At 36.6% G+C, this 18,648-nt stretch overlaps 1 protein-coding gene and 1 pseudogene across 1 annotated transcript in view; both read right to left on the reverse strand.

The window, feature by feature from the left end:
* Window positions 1-18,648, reverse strand: part of SLC30A7 (solute carrier family 30 member 7) — a 90,760-nt gene that overhangs the window by 35,425 nt on the left and 36,687 nt on the right. The window contains exon 8 of the mRNA XM_038541192.1: window positions 15,633-15,768. Coding sequence (XP_038397120.1) covers window positions 15,633-15,768 — 136 coding nt within the window. The remainder of the gene's footprint in view (window positions 1-15,632; window positions 15,769-18,648) is intronic.
* Window positions 2,814-10,420, reverse strand: LOC119872381 (annotated as a pseudogene).

Below are 18,648 nucleotides of genomic sequence, written 5' to 3' on the forward strand. Positions count from 1 at the left end.
TTTTTAATGTGGGCAATGTGTCACTATGAACTTCCCTCTTACTACTCCTTTCACTGTATCCTGTAAGTTTTGATATGTTGTATTTTTGTTTTCATTTTGTCTCCAGATATTTTCTAAGTTCCTTTGTAATTTCTTCTTTGACGCACTGGTTGTTAAAGAATATATTATTTAATTTCCACATAATTTTGCATTTTCATATTTTCCTTCTGCTAGTGATTTCGTTTCTTTACATTTTGATCAGAGAAGATATTTTGTATGATTTTAATCTTCTAAAATGTTAGGACTATTTTTTTGTTACCTAACATGTAGTCTATCTGGGATATTGTTCCATGTTTCAAGAAAAATGTGTCTACTGTTATTGAGTGGAAAGATATATATATATCTTGTCTGATAGAAGTATGGCCACTCTGAACTCTCTTTAGGTTCCTGTTTGCACAGAATGTCTTTTTCCACCTTTTCACTGTTAGTCTGTGTAAATTTGGATCTAAAGTCCATCTTTTATGGCAGAACAAAACTGGATCATGTTTTGTTTTTGTTTTGTTTAGAGGGCAAGGAGCAGAGGGAGAGAGAGAATCTTAAGCAGGCTTCATACCCAGTACAGAGCTGGACATGGGGCTAAATCTCACAATTCTGAGATCATGACCTGAGCGGAAATTAAGAGTCAGACATTTGACAGATTGAGCCACCAGGCACCCCATGTTTTTTTTTATTATTATTATTAATACATTCGGCCAGCCTATGTCTTTTAATACATGTGTTTAATCTGTTAACATTTAAAGTAACTACTGGTATGAAAAGACTTACTATTACCATTTGTTCATTGTTTTCTTATAGCTTTTTGTTTGTTTCCTCTCTTGGTGTTTGAATTTTCTGTAGTGACATGTTCTGATTCACTTCTCATCTCCCTTTGTGTACGTTCTATAGACATTTTCTTTGTGGCTAGCATGGCATGTGACAAGTTGTTTTCTCCTTGCTGCTTTCAAGATTCTCACTCTACATGTGATATTTGACAGTTTAATTATGATGCATCTCAGTGTACACCTCTTTAGATTTATGCTAGTTCTTTAAGTTTCTTGATTTGTACACCCATTTCTCTTCTCAATTGTTAAATTTCTTCAACAGGTTCTTTAATCTTTCCCTTCCTCACTTTCTGAGACTCCCATATTTGTTCATTGTTCATCTTGTGCATAAATCCCTTGGGCTTTCTTCATTTTTCGTTTTTGACTCCTCTGCTTCAGTAATTTCTATAAGTTCTGTGTTCAAGTTCACTGGTCCTATCTTCTGTCTGGTCAAATTCACTGAGTCTTGCCAGTGGATTTTTCAATTTAGTACTATTATTTTTTAGTTCCAGAATTTCTTTTTAGCTCTTCTTCCTAGTTTTTATCTCTTTGTTCTTATTCTCATTTTGTTCCTTCATCATATTCCTAATTTTGTTTAGTTGTCTATCTATGCTTTCTTTTTAGTTAATTAAAAGTATCCTTATGATGGTAATTTTGAATTCTTTACCTGGGAATTTATATCCCCCGCCCTTTTTTTGATTTGGTTTCTGTAGATCTAATTTGTTTCTTTAAATGTATCACAGTTTGCTGTTTCTTTATATGTCTTATTTTTTGTTCCTGGTATTTGCACATCTGAAGAATCAATCAACTCCCCAACTTTGTAGTCTGATTTCATACAAGGATGACTTTTTTTACTCGGTCTGGCTAGAGATTCTGGAGAAAAGAAAAGTCTTTTCTGGGTATGTGTCCTCTGTGCTTTTTTGCAAGTCCTCTTGGAGATTTGTCCACGTCTACTCAGGAGCTCCCCCTTGTGCGTGTCTGTAATATTGCGACCATCTCCTCTATAGTAAATCCAGTCTTGGGGTTCCATCTAGTGTCGGTCTGTGGTACTGCAGACTCTAACGCAGGACGTTCTCAGGGATGCCCAAGCCAGCCGGTATCTTGTTTCCATCAGTACTTGGATACAAGAAAGAAAGACACTGTCTCTCTGACAGCAACCCCCAAAAGTCACTTGAAGTTATGTTCAACTCCTTTCCCTCTTCCAGGGAGAATGTGGGAGTTGGGGTTTTCCTCCCAAACACTCCACCCTGTGCAGGGGTGGGGGGTGGGGGTAGGAGTGGCTCTAATTAGAGAGAGAACAAAGTGTCATATTTCCTACCAAGACTCCACATGGTTGGTTTACCACTAGCCTGGGGTGCAGGACCCTTGGAACTGGTTTCAGGATTTCTACAGAAATATTTTGTTATTTTTCCTGTGTTAAATTTCTGTCCTCCATGAAGGAAAGATAATCTAGGGCTTCCTATTCTGCTGTCTTGCCAATGTCACCTCTCTTCCCCCAACTTACCCTGTTTTTTTAGGGCTGCACAAAACTTTGATAGACATTTGTGTTCTATCCAATTTTGGGCTATAATAAAGCCACAAAGAATGACCTTATAAATATATCCTTTCATATTTTTTCCAGTTCATCTTTAGGATACAAATATTTCTAGAAGTAGGCCTCCTTAATTAAAGATAAATGCACATTTATGTATGATAAATAATGTCAACATTCTTTCTGCAGGGACAGTACCATCCTCATTTCTGCAGCAATGTTCTGCCTATTTTACCTATAGCCTTGACAAAAAAATTACACACACTTTTGGGTATTTATCCACCTGGTAGATGAAAGCTGTTGTCTCAATGTAGTTTTAATTGGCATTTCTTTTTTATGAGTGAGGATAAACTACTTTTATATGAAAGTCACTTGTATTTGTTTTCCTATGAACTACATGAACTTAACACTTTTGCCCACTTGTTTATCAAGTTGTTAGTCTTTTACTTTTTTGGGGGGGGGGGAGCTCTCTCTATATTAGGGAGGTTAGCCTTTCACGTTCTAAGTGGCAAATACTTACCAGTTTATTATGCCTTCGACTTCCCTTTCAATTGTGTTTGTTTTTTAAAGTCAGAAAGCCAATGTTTTATTTCTAAAGCTCTGCCATATGCTTCTAGGGGATGGCAATGGTCACCTGCCACCTTCCCACAGGTTCTCTATATAGCTGGCAAACAGAGTCTGGCCATTAGCCGACCAGGCCAGAGAGGTATACTAGGGGAGGTGGGAGGCTCTTCCTTGCTGCCTGTACTGCTAACTTCCTATTTCAGTTCATCTATAATGATCTTGCCTTCCAAGTCCCAGATCTTGATGGTGGGGATCGTGGCAGCACAGAGCCAGTATAGGTTAGGACTAAAGCGCAGGGTAATGATGATGTCCCACCATCTAGCATATGAAGGTGCTTGCCTTCATTGAGGTCCTACAGCTTGGCTTGGCTATCCTTGCCTCCAGAAGCACAGAGGGATCCATCTGTAGAGGCAGTCACAGTGTTCAGGCAGCCAATGGGACTGGTCTTCAGCTTGCATTTTGCTAGGCTCCATACCTTGACCAGCTTGTCCCAGTCACAGGAGACAATGATGGAATTGTTGCTATTGGGTGAAAAGCAGACACAAGACACCCACTCTGAATGGCTCTCATCCTGGATGGTATATTTGCACACTGTCCAAGTATTCCACAACTTGATGGTTTTATCTCAGGAGCTAGAGACAATTTGCTGGTTGTCCAAGATGGCCATACTCAGCACATCCTTCGTATGGCCTACAAATCTGCATGCGGTGGTACCTGTGGTGAAGGGTTCCATCCCAGGAGCCTAGGAGGGCAAACTGGCCATCTGAGGAGCTGACCACATCACTAAAAAAGGGAGAATGACCCTAAAGGGCACTGTAGGATGCCATAGTTAGCCTCATTCCTGGTCAGCTTCCACATGATGATGGTCTTATCTCAAGAGGCAGACAGGATCACTGGGGAGTGGTAGGGACCTGGGTTACCCAAATGTTGTGGCACTTTGGGTGCCATGAAGTGTCATCTGCTCAGTTATGGCAGTGGTGAGTGCAGGTGTCACTATGGCTACAAGAGTGGAGTTGGAGAGCTCAGAGACCACCACCACAGCTGCTCTCACTGCAACCTTCCTGAGGAAAAAGAGCTGGACTTCCCTTTTGATGCTTCTTTTTTCTTACTGATTCTAGGTTTTGAGCCATAGTTATTCCTCTAATATTCTCATATTATAAAACAATTCAGACATGCTTTCTCCCAGTATTAGCAAGGTGTCATATTTTACTTTGAGAACTCTAATCAATTTGGAATTCACCCAAGTATATATAGTATGAGCTACAGTTCCAAATTTATCTTTCTCTAAATGGCTATCCAGTTATTAGAAAGCCCATCTTTTCCTCACTGATTTAAAATGCCACTTTTGTTCTTAAATTTGTATTTGCACATAAATCTACTTCTGACTTTCTAATCTGCTCCATTAGTTTACTTCTTCAAGCACTTCACTATTTTAATTATAAAGGCCTTACATTTTATATTTTCTTTTCCAAGGTTTTCCTGGGCATTCCTCCTGCTTGTTTGTTTTTCCTTATAAACTTTAAAATCAACTGTTGGGACCCCGGGGTAGCTCAGTGGTTGAGCACCTGCCTTCGGCTCAGGGCATGATCCTAGGGTCCTGGGACTGAATCCCACATTGGGCTCCCTGTGGGGAGCCTGCTTCTCCCTCTGCATGTGCCTCTGTCTCTCTCTCTGTGTGTCTCTCCTGAATGAATAAATAAAATCTTAATTTTATTATTTTTTTTTAATAAATAAAATCTTTAAAATAAAATAAAATAACCTTTCACTATAACCCTTCAGAAAAAACCTCTTGGTACTTTTATTTAAATAGTTTTAAGTTTATAAATAAATGTAAGAGTTAACATGTTTATGATGTTGATTCTTCAAAAACAAAAGAGGCTCAGTAAAGTCCATTTGTGTGTTTTAGAAATGTTTAAAAACTTCCTCACACAGGTTTTACACATTTTATACCATACACTGGATTTTGGTTATATATGAGTATTAATATTGTACACCAATTTTACATCTGTGACTGTACTAAATTACGCTTGTCATAATTTTTCCATTATTTTCATGAGTTTTACAGAAATAAAACCATAGATTTGATTAAAAGAATAATCTTTTTTCAAATTTTTAAGTCTCACTCTCTTGTCTAAAGTAGTCTCAAATATTCTCTTGTTCAAAATGCTAATGATCACTAACACATTACCATATTTGCTCTGTTCTTTCCAGTATTTTTTATTTTTTTTAAATTTTACTTATTTGAGAAAGAGAGCATGAGTTCTTTTAGGCTCATGGGCTAGGGGGGTTGGAGGGGGACAGAGGGAGAGGGAGAAGCAGACTCTTCACTGACAGGGAGCCCAACACAGAGTTCAATCCCAGAACCTGGGGATCATGACCTGAGCCAAAGGGAGATGCTTAACTGACTGAGTCACCCAGGCACCCTCTTTCCAATATTTCTAAGACCTTCTTGCCACCCTTTCTTAACTAGTATTCATGCTCTGAACTACCAAACACACAAAATAGTTTGAGTGACTACTTCTGAATGCCACCAAGGATGGTAACATAACCAGTACTTTTCTAATGCACAGGTGCGAGGTTAATACTTACAAACAAATGAATGCCTTAGGAATTCTCTCCCAGAATGCTGGGTGAGAAAGGCTATTAGACTAATTAGTATTTATAAATGCTTTCACTATGATAGTCTTATGTATGATTAAGAAATAGTTACTATACAATGATGTTCCCATTTGTTTTACAGTATAGACACATATACAAACAAGTTAAAATCTTAAGAAACTGCTTACTTTACCCAAGAAATATAGTTCATAAATTATAACCATTTGAAAGTGAAAGATGAGCCATAAAGGAAATTATTAGGGAAAACCTTTTTTTAAAAAAAAAACCTCCATAATCCTCATATATGACTATTTGAAGATATGGCAGCTTCTTATATGTTTAAAAAATGCTATTTTTTAGTTAATATATGTACAAGTAATTGTCTATTTAACCAGAGAATCAATGAGATTTATCGAAATCAGTATCTGTTCCAAAACCTATATTCACTAACAATATGATTTATATTTTCAAGTATATAAATTTTCTTTTAATTAGTGCATATTCTTTCCATTTCATATCTCTACTTACGACCATTACTACCATTTCTAAAGTCTGTACTTTAGTTTGCCTCTGTAAGTTGGGCTATTTTTTCCTTCAAAATGATAAGAAATAAATATATTACTTGAAAAACTTTCACACCTAACAAAACAATTTCTTCTGTTTAAAAGTTTTTCTTTGTATTTATAAATGATTATGGTAAAAAGGTACAAAGCACCACAAGGTGGTAACTGGTGAGTTGTAGAAAACTGATAAAAAAAAAAAAAAAAAAAATTCTAGCACAACTTCAAAAATACCACACCTGCAACAAAGCTTATTTCTGCATCCTGTTTATGTATTTTTTCCCATCATGCATAGGTTCCTCCTTTACATAAGTGAATCAAAAATCACACTACAGGATCTATGTAAAGGGCACCACTTTTAAATAAATCACAGTGTGATTCAAAGCTACAACTAATTACTCAGATTTCTGCATGCTGTTATGAATTCACTTTCCATTCCAACACAAATACTAAGGAAAAAAAAGAGCAAAACAACTCTGAAATCTCTTAAATGTATTTTCAGAAGACAAAAAAATTATACTCTTACTGTTATATTCGATCTCCTGCTTTTCATTGGGAAACAAAATCCACAGCACAACTCAGTTCTACTGAGCAATTTAAAGCATCCTTTGCCTATAGCAGAAAATGTGGAGAGAAAAATTTTTTCTAAGAACTCATTTTCACTGTGAAAATGAAAATGGAACATGGGGCAACCTACATGGAAGAGATGTCTATTTCCACGGCATGTTCTCAATTGAGGAACATTTAGGTCCAGAAAACATGTAGAGTCCTATTATTTCTTTTGCTCGTGGTGAACTGCAAATATATATAAAAATTAAAGGTAAAGACTTTATATACTCTATTTTGTTGAGTCTGTAAGAGTTTTTATCTATTTCCTAAAATCAGTTTTGGCTAACCGGGCAAACTTACTCAACTTAAAAAACCTCTGAGTGATCTGCTTACAAATACTTCATTATCATAGGAACATTTAAGTAAATTAAGTTTGATTTCTTAACATAAAAATAGACAACTGGAATGTCTTTGTTTTTGTACTTTGGAGCTACTTTTTTTATTGCTCGCCATTTAAAAAAATTATGTTTTTAAGACAAAGTCAGAAATGTTGGTTTCCCAAAAAAATAGACTCAAAATGGATGAAAGATCTAAATGCAAGACAGGAATCCATCAAAATCCTAAAGGAGAACACAGGCAGTAACCTCTTTAATCTTGACCACAGCAACTTCTTGCTAGACATGCTTCAAAGGCAAGGGAAACAAAGGCAAAAGTGAACCACTGAGACTTCATCAAGATAAAAAGCTTTTGCACAGCAAAGGAAACAGTCGACAAAACCAAAAGACAACCAACAGAATGGGAGAAGATATTTGCAAATGATATTTCAGATAAAGGGCTAGTATCTAAAATCCATAAAGAACTTATCAAACTCAACACCCAAAGAACAAATAATCCATTCAAGAAATGGGCAGAAGACATGAAGAGACATTTCTCCAAAGACAAACAAATGGCCAACAGACACATGAAGAAAAAATGCTTAACATCACTTGGCATCAGGGAAATACAAATCAAACCACAATGGGATACCACCTTACACCAGTCAGAATGGCTAAAATAAACAAAGTCAGGAAATGACATGGCGAGGATGCAAAGAAAGGGGAACCCTTGTACACAGTTGGTGGGAATGAAAGCTGGTGCAACTACTCTGGAAAACAGTATGGAGGTTCCTCAAAAAGCTTCTATGTAAAGGGCACCACTTTTAAATAAATCACAGTGTGATTCAAAGCTACAACTAATTACTCAGATTTCTGCATGCTGTTATGAATTCACTTTCCATTCCAACACAAATTCCACTACTGGGTATTTACCCCAAAGATACAGATGTAGTGATCCAAAGGGGTACCTGCACCCCAATGTTTATAGCAGCAATGTCCACAATAGCCAAACTATGGTAAGAGCCCAGATGTCCATCAACAAATGAACAGATAAAGAAGATGTGGTGTGTATATACAATGAACTACTATTCAGACATTAAAAAAAAAAAAAGAAAAGAAAGAAAAGAAAAAGAAATCCTGCCATTTGCAATGACATGGATGGAACTAGAGGAGATGATGTAAGTCAATCGGTGAAAGATAGTTATCATATGATCTCACTCATATGTGGAATTTAAAAAACAAAACAGAGGATCATAGGGGAAGAGAGGAAAAAAACAAAACAAGGTTAAATCAGAGAGGGAGACAAACCATAAGAGACTCTTAATCATAGGCAACAAACCGAGGGTTTCTGGAGGGGAAGAGGGTCGGGAGGACATGGTCAGTGGGTGATATAACATTAAGGAGAGCATGTAATATGAGTACTGGGTGTTATATAAGACTGATGAATCACTGAGCTCTAGCTCTGAAACCAATAATATATTATATGTCAATTAATTAAATTTAAGTAAAAATTTAAAAATAGGGCAGCCCCGGTGGCGCAGTGGCTTCACGTCGCCTGCATCCCAAGGCGTGATCCTGGAGACCGTGGATCGAGTCCCACGTCAGGCTTCTTGCATGGAGCCTGCTTCTCCCTCTGCCTGTGTCTCTGCCTCTCTCTCTCTTTCTGCATCTCTATGAATAAATAAAATCTTAATTTTTTTTTTAAATAATAAAATATGAGGACGTCTGGGCAGCTCAGTGGTTGAGAGTCTGCCTTTGGCTCAGGCCATGATCTCGGAGTTCCAGGATGGAGTCCCACATTAGGCCCCCTGCATGGAGCCTGCTTCTCCCTCTGCCTCTCTCTGGTATCTCAAGAATAAATAAATAAAATATTTAAAAAATAAAAAATAAATAAGTAAATAAATGTTGGTTTGCCAGCATTTGCCAAATAAATGTTGGTTTGCCTTAGAGATGTTAGGAAGGAAGCACAATTTTAAAACTATATCACCCCACCCCCCCCCCAAAAAAAATACAATGGCACCACCCAGAAAGACCCAAATAATGTATGTATGTATACACACACACATATGCATGCATATATTATATATATATATATATATACACACACACACACACACTCTGATATTTTCCCCTGATACATGTAATGGGAAATATATACTTAAGACATAGACTCTGTAATAATGAATCATTGTATGTGTTGCCCTGTACCTTTTTTTTTTTTAACCTTTGTTTTATCTATCATTGAATGAAAGACTTGCTACTTAATAAATCATTCTGAAACTCTACTGACTTAAAGTACTTTTATTTTTCATTTAGAACCTTTGAATGCTCTAATCCTGACCAAGCTTAACAATCAGCATATATAGTAGAAACTGAATGTAAAAAACAAATAAATACATAAGAGTCTAGAAATGACTGTAAAGAAATGCTATTAACAGTGGTAATGTGACCTTTAGATTTGATCCAGACTGACTTTTCTTTACCTCTTTTTTCATCATTTTCCTAGTTTTCTGTAATGACTATATAGTATCAGGAAAAAAACTAAAACAATTTTCTTAACAGTGTAATTTTATATAATACTGCAAACGAAAATTGTGTGTGTGTGTCTTTAAAAGGGCTCATGAATAAAAGAAAAACACCAAAAGAAAACCCACAAAAATATTAACATAGTTCTCTTGGCTGGTGGAACTATGAGTAATTTTTCTCTTATCCTTTTTCTATACCAAGTTTCTTTGTCGATATAATTATTTCCACAATTTAAAAGATACTCTTAAGTGCATAATTTTCGTTAAATCCTCAGCTTCCTTGCTGAATAGCCATAACATGATCATGCTGTTCCTGAAAACTGGCTACTGCCTGAGGACACTGTTGTCTCTACAGCACTGCTTTCTCTCCCACACTCCACGTACTGCTAGAGCTTGTGGTCAGGTAAACGTCCTCACTACTATTTGTCTCTACTGATGTTTATCACTACTATTTCCAGATCTTTGCTCCTCTGACTTCCACCCCCAAAACATAGTTCCTTTAAAGCCTGGGCAGGCGGATTATTCCAAGCTCCCCCCATCCTGACTCCAGCGCGGACTCTAGCTAGCTCTGCTCCATCCCTAACGAGTGGGGCTGTGGGCTTATTCTCTTTCCACCTCCACCCTCTTCATTACTCTAGGTTTACACACCCATGTGGGCAGTCCATCCAGCACACCTGGCCTGTCTGAGGCGTTTACCCGGATCCACCCCTGCCGCCACACCTGAGACCAGCAGATGCCAAGTGCAGGCCCCTCCCAATCTGTGCACATCCCTACTCGTTCTACTCATCCTTCTGCCAGAACTCCGACCTGCTGCTAACTCTCACTTTTCTCCTTTTTCAGCATCTACTACCACCTTTAAATCTCCATTTTCCACAGCCATGACCCCTGCTGTGCTCCTTTCTCACTCTGTCAGTGCTCCTCTGAGGAAACCCCAAACCGGCTGAATCTCTCTGTCTCTGCCATACCTTTTATCAAGTAGCTGAGCAAGACCAGAGAAAAACCTACAACAGTGCTAGTGGTTTTCACTTTAAATTTATGACCGCAAGCCTCAAAGTGGGCTGTCAGCGCTGGCAGGCAATCACATTGCGCCCTTTAGAGCAAAGGCCTTAACAAGTTGACTACAGTTGCTACTACCCCCATTTCTTTCCTTCCCGTTCCCTCCTGCAGCTCCTCTGAACAGGCTTTCCTTTTCATTATCCTTCTGACCGTCTTGTCTAAGTTACAATTACCAGTCACAGCAGCATTTAACAGGATTGATCACTCCTTCCTGTTTGAAACACTTTCTGCACTGGGCTCCTACGACAATGTGCATTTGCGTCTCTCCTCTACCCACTGGCCACTCTCCTTGGATGGAGTTACTTCCTGTGCCTCACCTTTCAAGGTTCAGTCCTCAGACTGCTTCTCCTCTCTACGGGTTCTCATTCTCTGGGAAAACTCATCCAATCTCATGGCTTTAAGTACCATACATAAGCAGGTGACACCCAAGAGTTTATCTTCCACTCCAACCTTCTCCCCGAACTCTAGATACTCTACACTCTGCCCTGTATGGCACTTCAGCGACCCTGCCCTCCTCACTGCTCCTTACCCATGCCAGGCAGGTTCCCACCTTAGTGGGTTTATCTGAAGTTCCCTACCTTCTAATCTTCCTGTGAACAGTCTCCTGCCCCTCTCCTTCACTATTAAAGGCTCTGTTCAAATGTCACCTTATGCAGAGGACTTTCCAAGCCCTTCTAAAATAACACTCCCTTACCTGCTTCATAAAATTCACCACCACATTATATTATTTGTGTGTTCATCTGCTTTATTGACTATAACCTCTATTAGAATATAAGCTCCACAGGGGTTGGGTATTCGCCTATGTTGTTTACTGTCTAGCACAGAGTATGCACTAAAACATTTCTTGAATGATTTTAAGGTATGGTTAAAGTTTCCTGGTTTATCTCTAAGAGGTGAGATTATGAGAACATTTCAATAGATAAGTTGTACATTTCAGTAATGTTTTGAGTCTTTTACAGTCAAATGTATTACTTTTGCCATCAGAACAAAGGAAAACAACACATAAAAAAGTCTAACAATAATGAGAAAGAATCAAATTATATGAATTAGAAACTATGTTTATGTAAACTAGTAAGAAAAACCTTTATAAACAGACCAGTAAGACTTAGATAAGGATGATATATAGATCTTATCTTTTTTTTTTTTTAGATTTTATTTATTTATTCATGAGAGACACAGAGGGAGAAGCAGGCTCCTTGCAAGGAGACCGATGCAGGACTCCATCCCAGGATCCCGGAATCACGACCTGAGCTGAAGGCAGACACTCAACCACTGAGCCCAGGGCATCCAGGTGTCCCCAACAGGTTTTATCTTGAAAGCCAACTGTAGTTGGTTGGTTGTGGCTGCTTAAAACACTATATTGAAAGGGACCCTGACCCTGGAGCTAAACTGGGTTCTACAGAAAAGAAGGATGTTTTCCAGGAAAATGGAAGGGGTGATTCATGCCAAATAAATGCCACTCCATGGCTTTAAATCTATGTGTATACCACTTCCAATTCTTCCTCTTCAGCTGAGTTCTCCCAAGAATTCCACATTTGTACATCCCTGCCTACATGAGATCTCTATACAAACGTCTAATGAGATCTCGAACTTAGTCATACCCAAAACAGACCTTTGATCTGCAGTGTCCTTCAAAAAGAAACATTTTTCTTCCCCTAGTCTTTCCTAAGGACACTTTCCTTTACTATATTGCTCATGTAAAAACTCTAGAAATTATCCTTGATTCCTCTCTTTCACTCAACCCTGACCTAAAAATTTATATCCATAAGCAAATATTTATTAGGTTTAAGCCCAAAGCATTTTCTAACTTTATCTGTATCTCTCCAGCTCCTAGATGACTACCTCAGACCAAGCCATCATGGCCTTTCATTCATCAACTCTAATAGCTTTCTAGCTGCTCTTTTTGTACTCTTGCCCCTTATAGTCCATTATCTACACATCAGCCAAAGTAATTTTTAAAAATACCAATTAAATAATGTCACTTCCTCATGGTTTCCACTGCAATTAAAATAAAACCCAAACTCCTAACCCTGGCTCATTTCCCCAGACCTGTCTCTCCGAGTTTATCTCACTCAATCCACTCTAATCTTACTCCTTCCACTTCCACCATATTGGCCAACATTGTTTTCCCTACAGGACTTTTATACTTGCTGTTCCTTACAGAATACTCTTCCTCTGACAGGCTCTCTTGTGACCTTCAAATCTCAGTTTAAATGCCCCCTCTTCAGAAGACTTCTCTTATCTCTCAATCTAAAGTAGCAACCTAATCACTATCATCCTAGCTTCATTCTCTGTACACTACAAATAACTACTTGATATTTGTGTAGTTTATTAATTTGTTTGCTGTCTCTCTCTCTCCTATTATAATGTAAGATTAAAGCAGTATTGTATCACTACTCTGATGAGAGGGCCTATTTAATAAATATTTGTTGAAAATGATTTGTGCAGTTTTTAAACATGTTCTATTTCAGTAAAAAAGTTGGTACATGTATTTTTTTTGTTTATTCATATTTATGGACTAACTGAATGGGAATAGAACTAAGTAAGAATTCCCTATTTGGGAACAGAGAAAATAATTCTTCCAAGGTTGAAAAAAACATGAATTTATTTTGCTTCAAATCCAAAATATACAAACTTTTTGCCTGATGGAGTCTGGTGTTGACTTTACAACAATGAAAAAACAATTTACCCTCATGGAGCTTAAGAGAGAATAAACAAACTATTTTAATTTGGTAAGTAAATGCCATGAAAGGAATAGTAAAAAGTGCTATAGGTATATTTAACCCAGCCTGAGAGGTGGACAATCAGGAAATGCTTCCTGAAGGAAGTGCTGTTAAAACTGAAATCTGATCTGAAGGATGAGCAGTTACAATGGACATACTTGTGGAAGGAGAGAGACAGGCACTCAGGATGAGTATTTTGGGGAAAGGAAAAGTGATCAAAGCCCAGAGTCCTGGGCAGCCCTGGTGGCTCAGTGGTTTAGCTCCGCCTTCAGCCCGGGGCCTGATCCTGGAGACCCGGGATCAAATCCCACGTCAGGTTCCCTGCATGGAGCCTGCTTCTCCCTCTGCCTGTGTCTCTGCCTCTCTCTCTCTCTCTCTCTCTCTCTCTCTCTCTGTCTCTCATAAATAAATAAAATCTTAAAAAAAAAAAAATCCCAGAGTCCTGACAGCTCATTACATATTTTCAGGAAACTGAAAGTAATTTAACATGGCTGGAGAGAATATAAATTGAGAAGGGCAAGAGAGAGACCGAGAAATAAATGGGTAACATCATAACACCCCATTGAGTTTAGACTTTTCCTGAGGGTAAGAAAGTGCCACTAAAGAACTTAAAGTAAGATAATGTTTCCTGTACCATAATCTTCATTTAAAAGATCACTGTGGCCACAGGGTGTAGAAGAGTCTAGAGAGAGACAGAGAAGCCAATCTCTTCCAAGCAACAATAGATAGAATTAGTATAGTAATTTTTAAAAAAAACCATTAGGAAGATCCACCTCTAAGTATTAGAAGCAACTAAAACTAGATTATAATACAAAATAAAATGAACATTAAATATGCAAATAGAGAGGTATAGAAGTTACCAAATCTATCAGGAGTTAAGCTTCATAAAATTATGTGACATGTAAACTGAACTTTCAAGGAAGCATAGTTAAAATTTCCAAAGATGGGGTTGCCTGAGTGAACAATGCACACTCCAATGTATGATACCAAGAGGGAACCCTAATGTGAACTATAGACAGGTGACAATGATGCACCAATGATGGCTTACCCTATAAAAGAAGACCTGGAAGGGGCTCCTGGGTAACTTAGTTGGTTAAGCAACTGTCTTTGGCTTAGGTCATGACCCTGGGGTCCTGAGGTAGAGCCCCCCATCCAGCTCCCTGCTCAGTGGGGTGTCTGCTTCTTCCTCTCCCTCTGCCCCTCCCCCTGCTTGTGCTCTCTAATAAATAAATCTTAAAAAAAAAATTCTCCCTCTCTCCACCACTTGTATGTTCTCAAAAGAAAAAAAAAAAAAAGATTTCCAAAGATGAAGAAAGTTCCAAACTTTATAAAGGACTTTTACATAGCAGAGTTGCTTCCTAATACAAATAATTTGAAGAAACTTAAAAAATAATCTCCATGTTTAAAGTGTGTATCTTTTTAAGGGCAAGAACTTCAAAATCTATATTTATGACTAATTTATAAGATTATAATTCCATCAAATTAAGTGTATCCTATTCAAGCATAACCTAAAAAATCCTCATAGTCTGCCCTCTAGTTATTATTAGAAAGCAAATTTTATTGACTGTAAAATTATTATGGATAAATAAAACAAAAACAGTCAAATCAAGACATATGTATATATAATTTATATATTAAATAATTTGAGACTGTGAAAGACACACATTATTCCATTATTCTGATAAAAATTAAACCAATAATAAAATGTATCTCAGAGTGTGATAAACTTGAGATACTATGCCATCTAATTCAGCAAGTATTTATTGAGAATTTACACAAACACACACTTTATATACACATTAGCACAATAGAGATAAACTAAGAGATAACTCATTCATCAAAATTTTATAAACCTAGATTAGGGAGACAGATATTTATATACCTCAAAAAGCATTTTTATAAGACTTCTGCAATGATAATGTAACTTTCTAAATCAAATAGTTGTAGAAGAAACTTTAAAATTATTTTGCATTTGATAGTGTAAGATACAGAATAAGATTCTAACTATAGTTAATACATTTTTTATTATCAGTGTTCTAAAGATAGAATGTTGGATTCAAAAAAATCCTAATTTAAAAAAAAAATCCTAATTTGAGTTAGAAACTCAAAAGTTTAATTGCTAAATACCAAAAGGAACATCAAAACCTAGGCAAGAAATATATAGGAAGATGAAAAGAGAAATAATCTACATAGGAATTTGTTAAAGGCAAAAGGAAAGTCAATACAATCATAATTCGTACTGAAGATCTGTAATTTAAGTAGCACATTTCTCACCTTTCATTTTAATACCTGAAAGTAACATATAACCCTTACCTTACAACTATGAGCATGGCTATCAGGATTGAACAAATAGGATCTGCTATCATCAGACCAAAATTTTGCATCATGATGGCAGAGGCAATTACACCAATACTCCCAAGTGTATCTGCCAGAATGTGTAAAAATACACCTGGAAACAAAGCATAATCAGAATTAAAATAGTATCTTTTGATCAATGAAAAATATAACTATTTCTTAGAACCATATTCCTTTTTTTAAAAAAAAAAAGATTATTTATTTATTCATGAGAGACACAGAGAGAAGGCAGAGACACAGGCAGAGGGAGAAGCAGGCTCCTCACAGGGAACCCGATGTGGAACTGGATCCCAGGACTCCAGGATCACGCCCTGAGCCGAAGGCAGATGCTCAACCGCTGAGCCACCCAGGCGTCTCATCTTAGAACTATATTCCTGATTTTATCCATAAAAAACTAAATACCAATCCAAAAATTGGGAAGAATGTAGATGCATTGTTTAGTGTTTAGTAATGAAATAATAGTACTTCTGGGAATTGAAATAATCTTTTTTTTTTTTTCAAAGATTTCATTTACTTATTCATGAGAGACACACAGAGAGAGGCAGAGACACAGGCAGAGGGAGAAGCAAGCTTCCTGCAGGAAGCCCAATGTGGGACTCAATCCCAGGACCCCGGGATCACAACCTTAGCCAAAGGCAGACACCTGACCACTGAGCCACCGGTGCCCTGAAATAATCTTTCCTTTTTCAAATCACCAGGGGTTAAAATATCTGATTCATAAATTACAGCTGTTCTTAATGATCCTTAATATTTTAATATAACATAAATGAGGAAGTACAAAAGTAAGTTGATTTTAAGCACATTCATCTCTGGTTAAGAGTCCATAAGTTAATTAATGATTTAGAAGTAAAACTGAATTAGGTTGAAAGAATTGTTCAAGAAACAGTTTATAACTACAAATACATGTACATACAGAGCCCTCTGCTGGTAATTAAAATTATTACTGCTTGAGACTAAATTTCCTATGGACCGTAACTCTATAAATCTTGATATACTTATTAATTATCCTGAAGGTTTTGTTACCTAAATTATACACTAAGCTTGAATCTGATATGGAAGAAAAGAGATCTGAATATTTTAAAGTAAATATAAATATTAAATTCATAGGATACTGATACTCTGTCTTGAAACCTAGCTATACGATTGTGATATTATGATTTATAAAAAGAAATACGTATTTGGTCTTCACCCTTGTTTCTGGGAAATCTTTGGAACTTCCTAAGTAATAGGTGTCTCTTGTTAATGTTAATATACTTCTGGACCCATCTAAGGATGGGGGCTAGCTTCTAGGAGAACCAATCATCTGATTAGGAGGTTGGAAATTTCAGTCCCAGGCTCCTCTGACCTCCAGGTATCAGAGAATCGATTGCTGGTATGAAAGTACATTTTTCACCCCTCTGGAATTGGGCATAGAATCCTAGTTGTGGTCAGAAGTAGGATTAGAATCAGAACCCATTAAATATTAACTATTTAATAATTGACTGGAAAAACCATTAAAAAATATCAAGAAGTTTAAAATATATTATTTCTTAAAAAGACTTAACTAAGGCAATAAATTATTCAACATTTATATTTCTAATAGGTAAAATTTACTGTACAGCAAAACAATGTCTGTGAAACTTAAACCATGTTACTAAAAATAAGACACTTAAAAATAGCATTTACTCTATCTGAAAAGAAATGTGTAAAAAGCTTATGTCTACTTTATATTTATTCTACTTCTTCATTATTCTCTGGACAATTAAAGACAAACCATTTATTATTTAGGCATAAAACACAGATTTACTAAAACTTGAAAACACTTTCTAATAATTTAAAAACAGACTATTACTGGGTCCAATAAAATCTTAATGTGCTCTAGGAAAATATGCTTCACTTCATCTACTACTGTGTAATTTTATATCAAGTATTATTCCAAATATAATTCATCCCGCAGTACCTGATATACTTTTTCATTCATATAGATTATTGACCTTTATAACTATTCTTCAAAAAGCAAATGGCTCTGTTTCCTGTTAACAAAAATATTATGCCAAAGCATACTCAGAAAAAAACTCTTCTTCTATGGTATTTCAAATAGCAAAGAATTAAACAGACTAACAAGTGCTGAGACCACATTAAGTTTAAAAAATAAAACTGAAAAAAACATAAAATGAAAAAAAAACTGAAAAGTTAAGAAAAAAATAAAACTGAAGAAAAATGCCCATCAAAGTGGATTGAAGGTACCTAAGCTTCAAAACTCTTAAGTGACAAGTGATTTTAAGCCTATATACTCTTTAGTCACTGTTTTAGTAGAATCAGGCATGAAAACAGCTCTAAATACTGAAAGGAAAAAGAAAAAATTTTTTGTTCTTGATTCTTCTTTAACTGAAAAGTCCCTGACTACATCTTATATGCCCACCTGAAAGCTGGCTTTATTAGCAAGTATCAATAATTACCTAAGCCCTTCTTACTTTCTAGTAACTGTTTCAAGAAGAAAAGTCAGTAAAGACAGAGGTCTAAACTAATATGCTTAACTTACATACAAGTTGAAAGCCTTAGAAGACTGGGTAGGATACCGCCAAAAACATTCTAGCCAGAGGTCATACTGAAGATGCTGCAAATAACTGAAAAATTCAGTTAACTCAGTTTTCACGTATGAGTATCTGCGTGGAAACTTTAAATGCCAGACAGTTTTCCCATCCTTGAGCTATCTACTGAGCTGCAGCCACCATAAACTAATGGATACTCAGAAAATATAAAGTAATTTTCCTAACAGCTTGTATAAAAGATAATTAGGAAGGCAAATCTAACCACCCTTCCCTCAACTTGTAATGATTTCCAAAACTAAAAATAAACTCATATTATCAAGGCTAATTTATAGCATTGGATATAGACGCATTACATATGCATGATTACAAGCTATTTCAGCAAATGCTGTTCTGAACCATATCTATATATTTTGCAAACGGAAGACTAGTGACTGGAAGACATA

Source organism: Canis lupus, chromosome 6 (assembly GCF_011100685.1).
Source record: "Canis lupus familiaris isolate Mischka breed German Shepherd chromosome 6, alternate assembly UU_Cfam_GSD_1.0, whole genome shotgun sequence".
Classification (NCBI taxonomy): domain Eukaryota; kingdom Metazoa; phylum Chordata; class Mammalia; order Carnivora; family Canidae; genus Canis; species Canis lupus.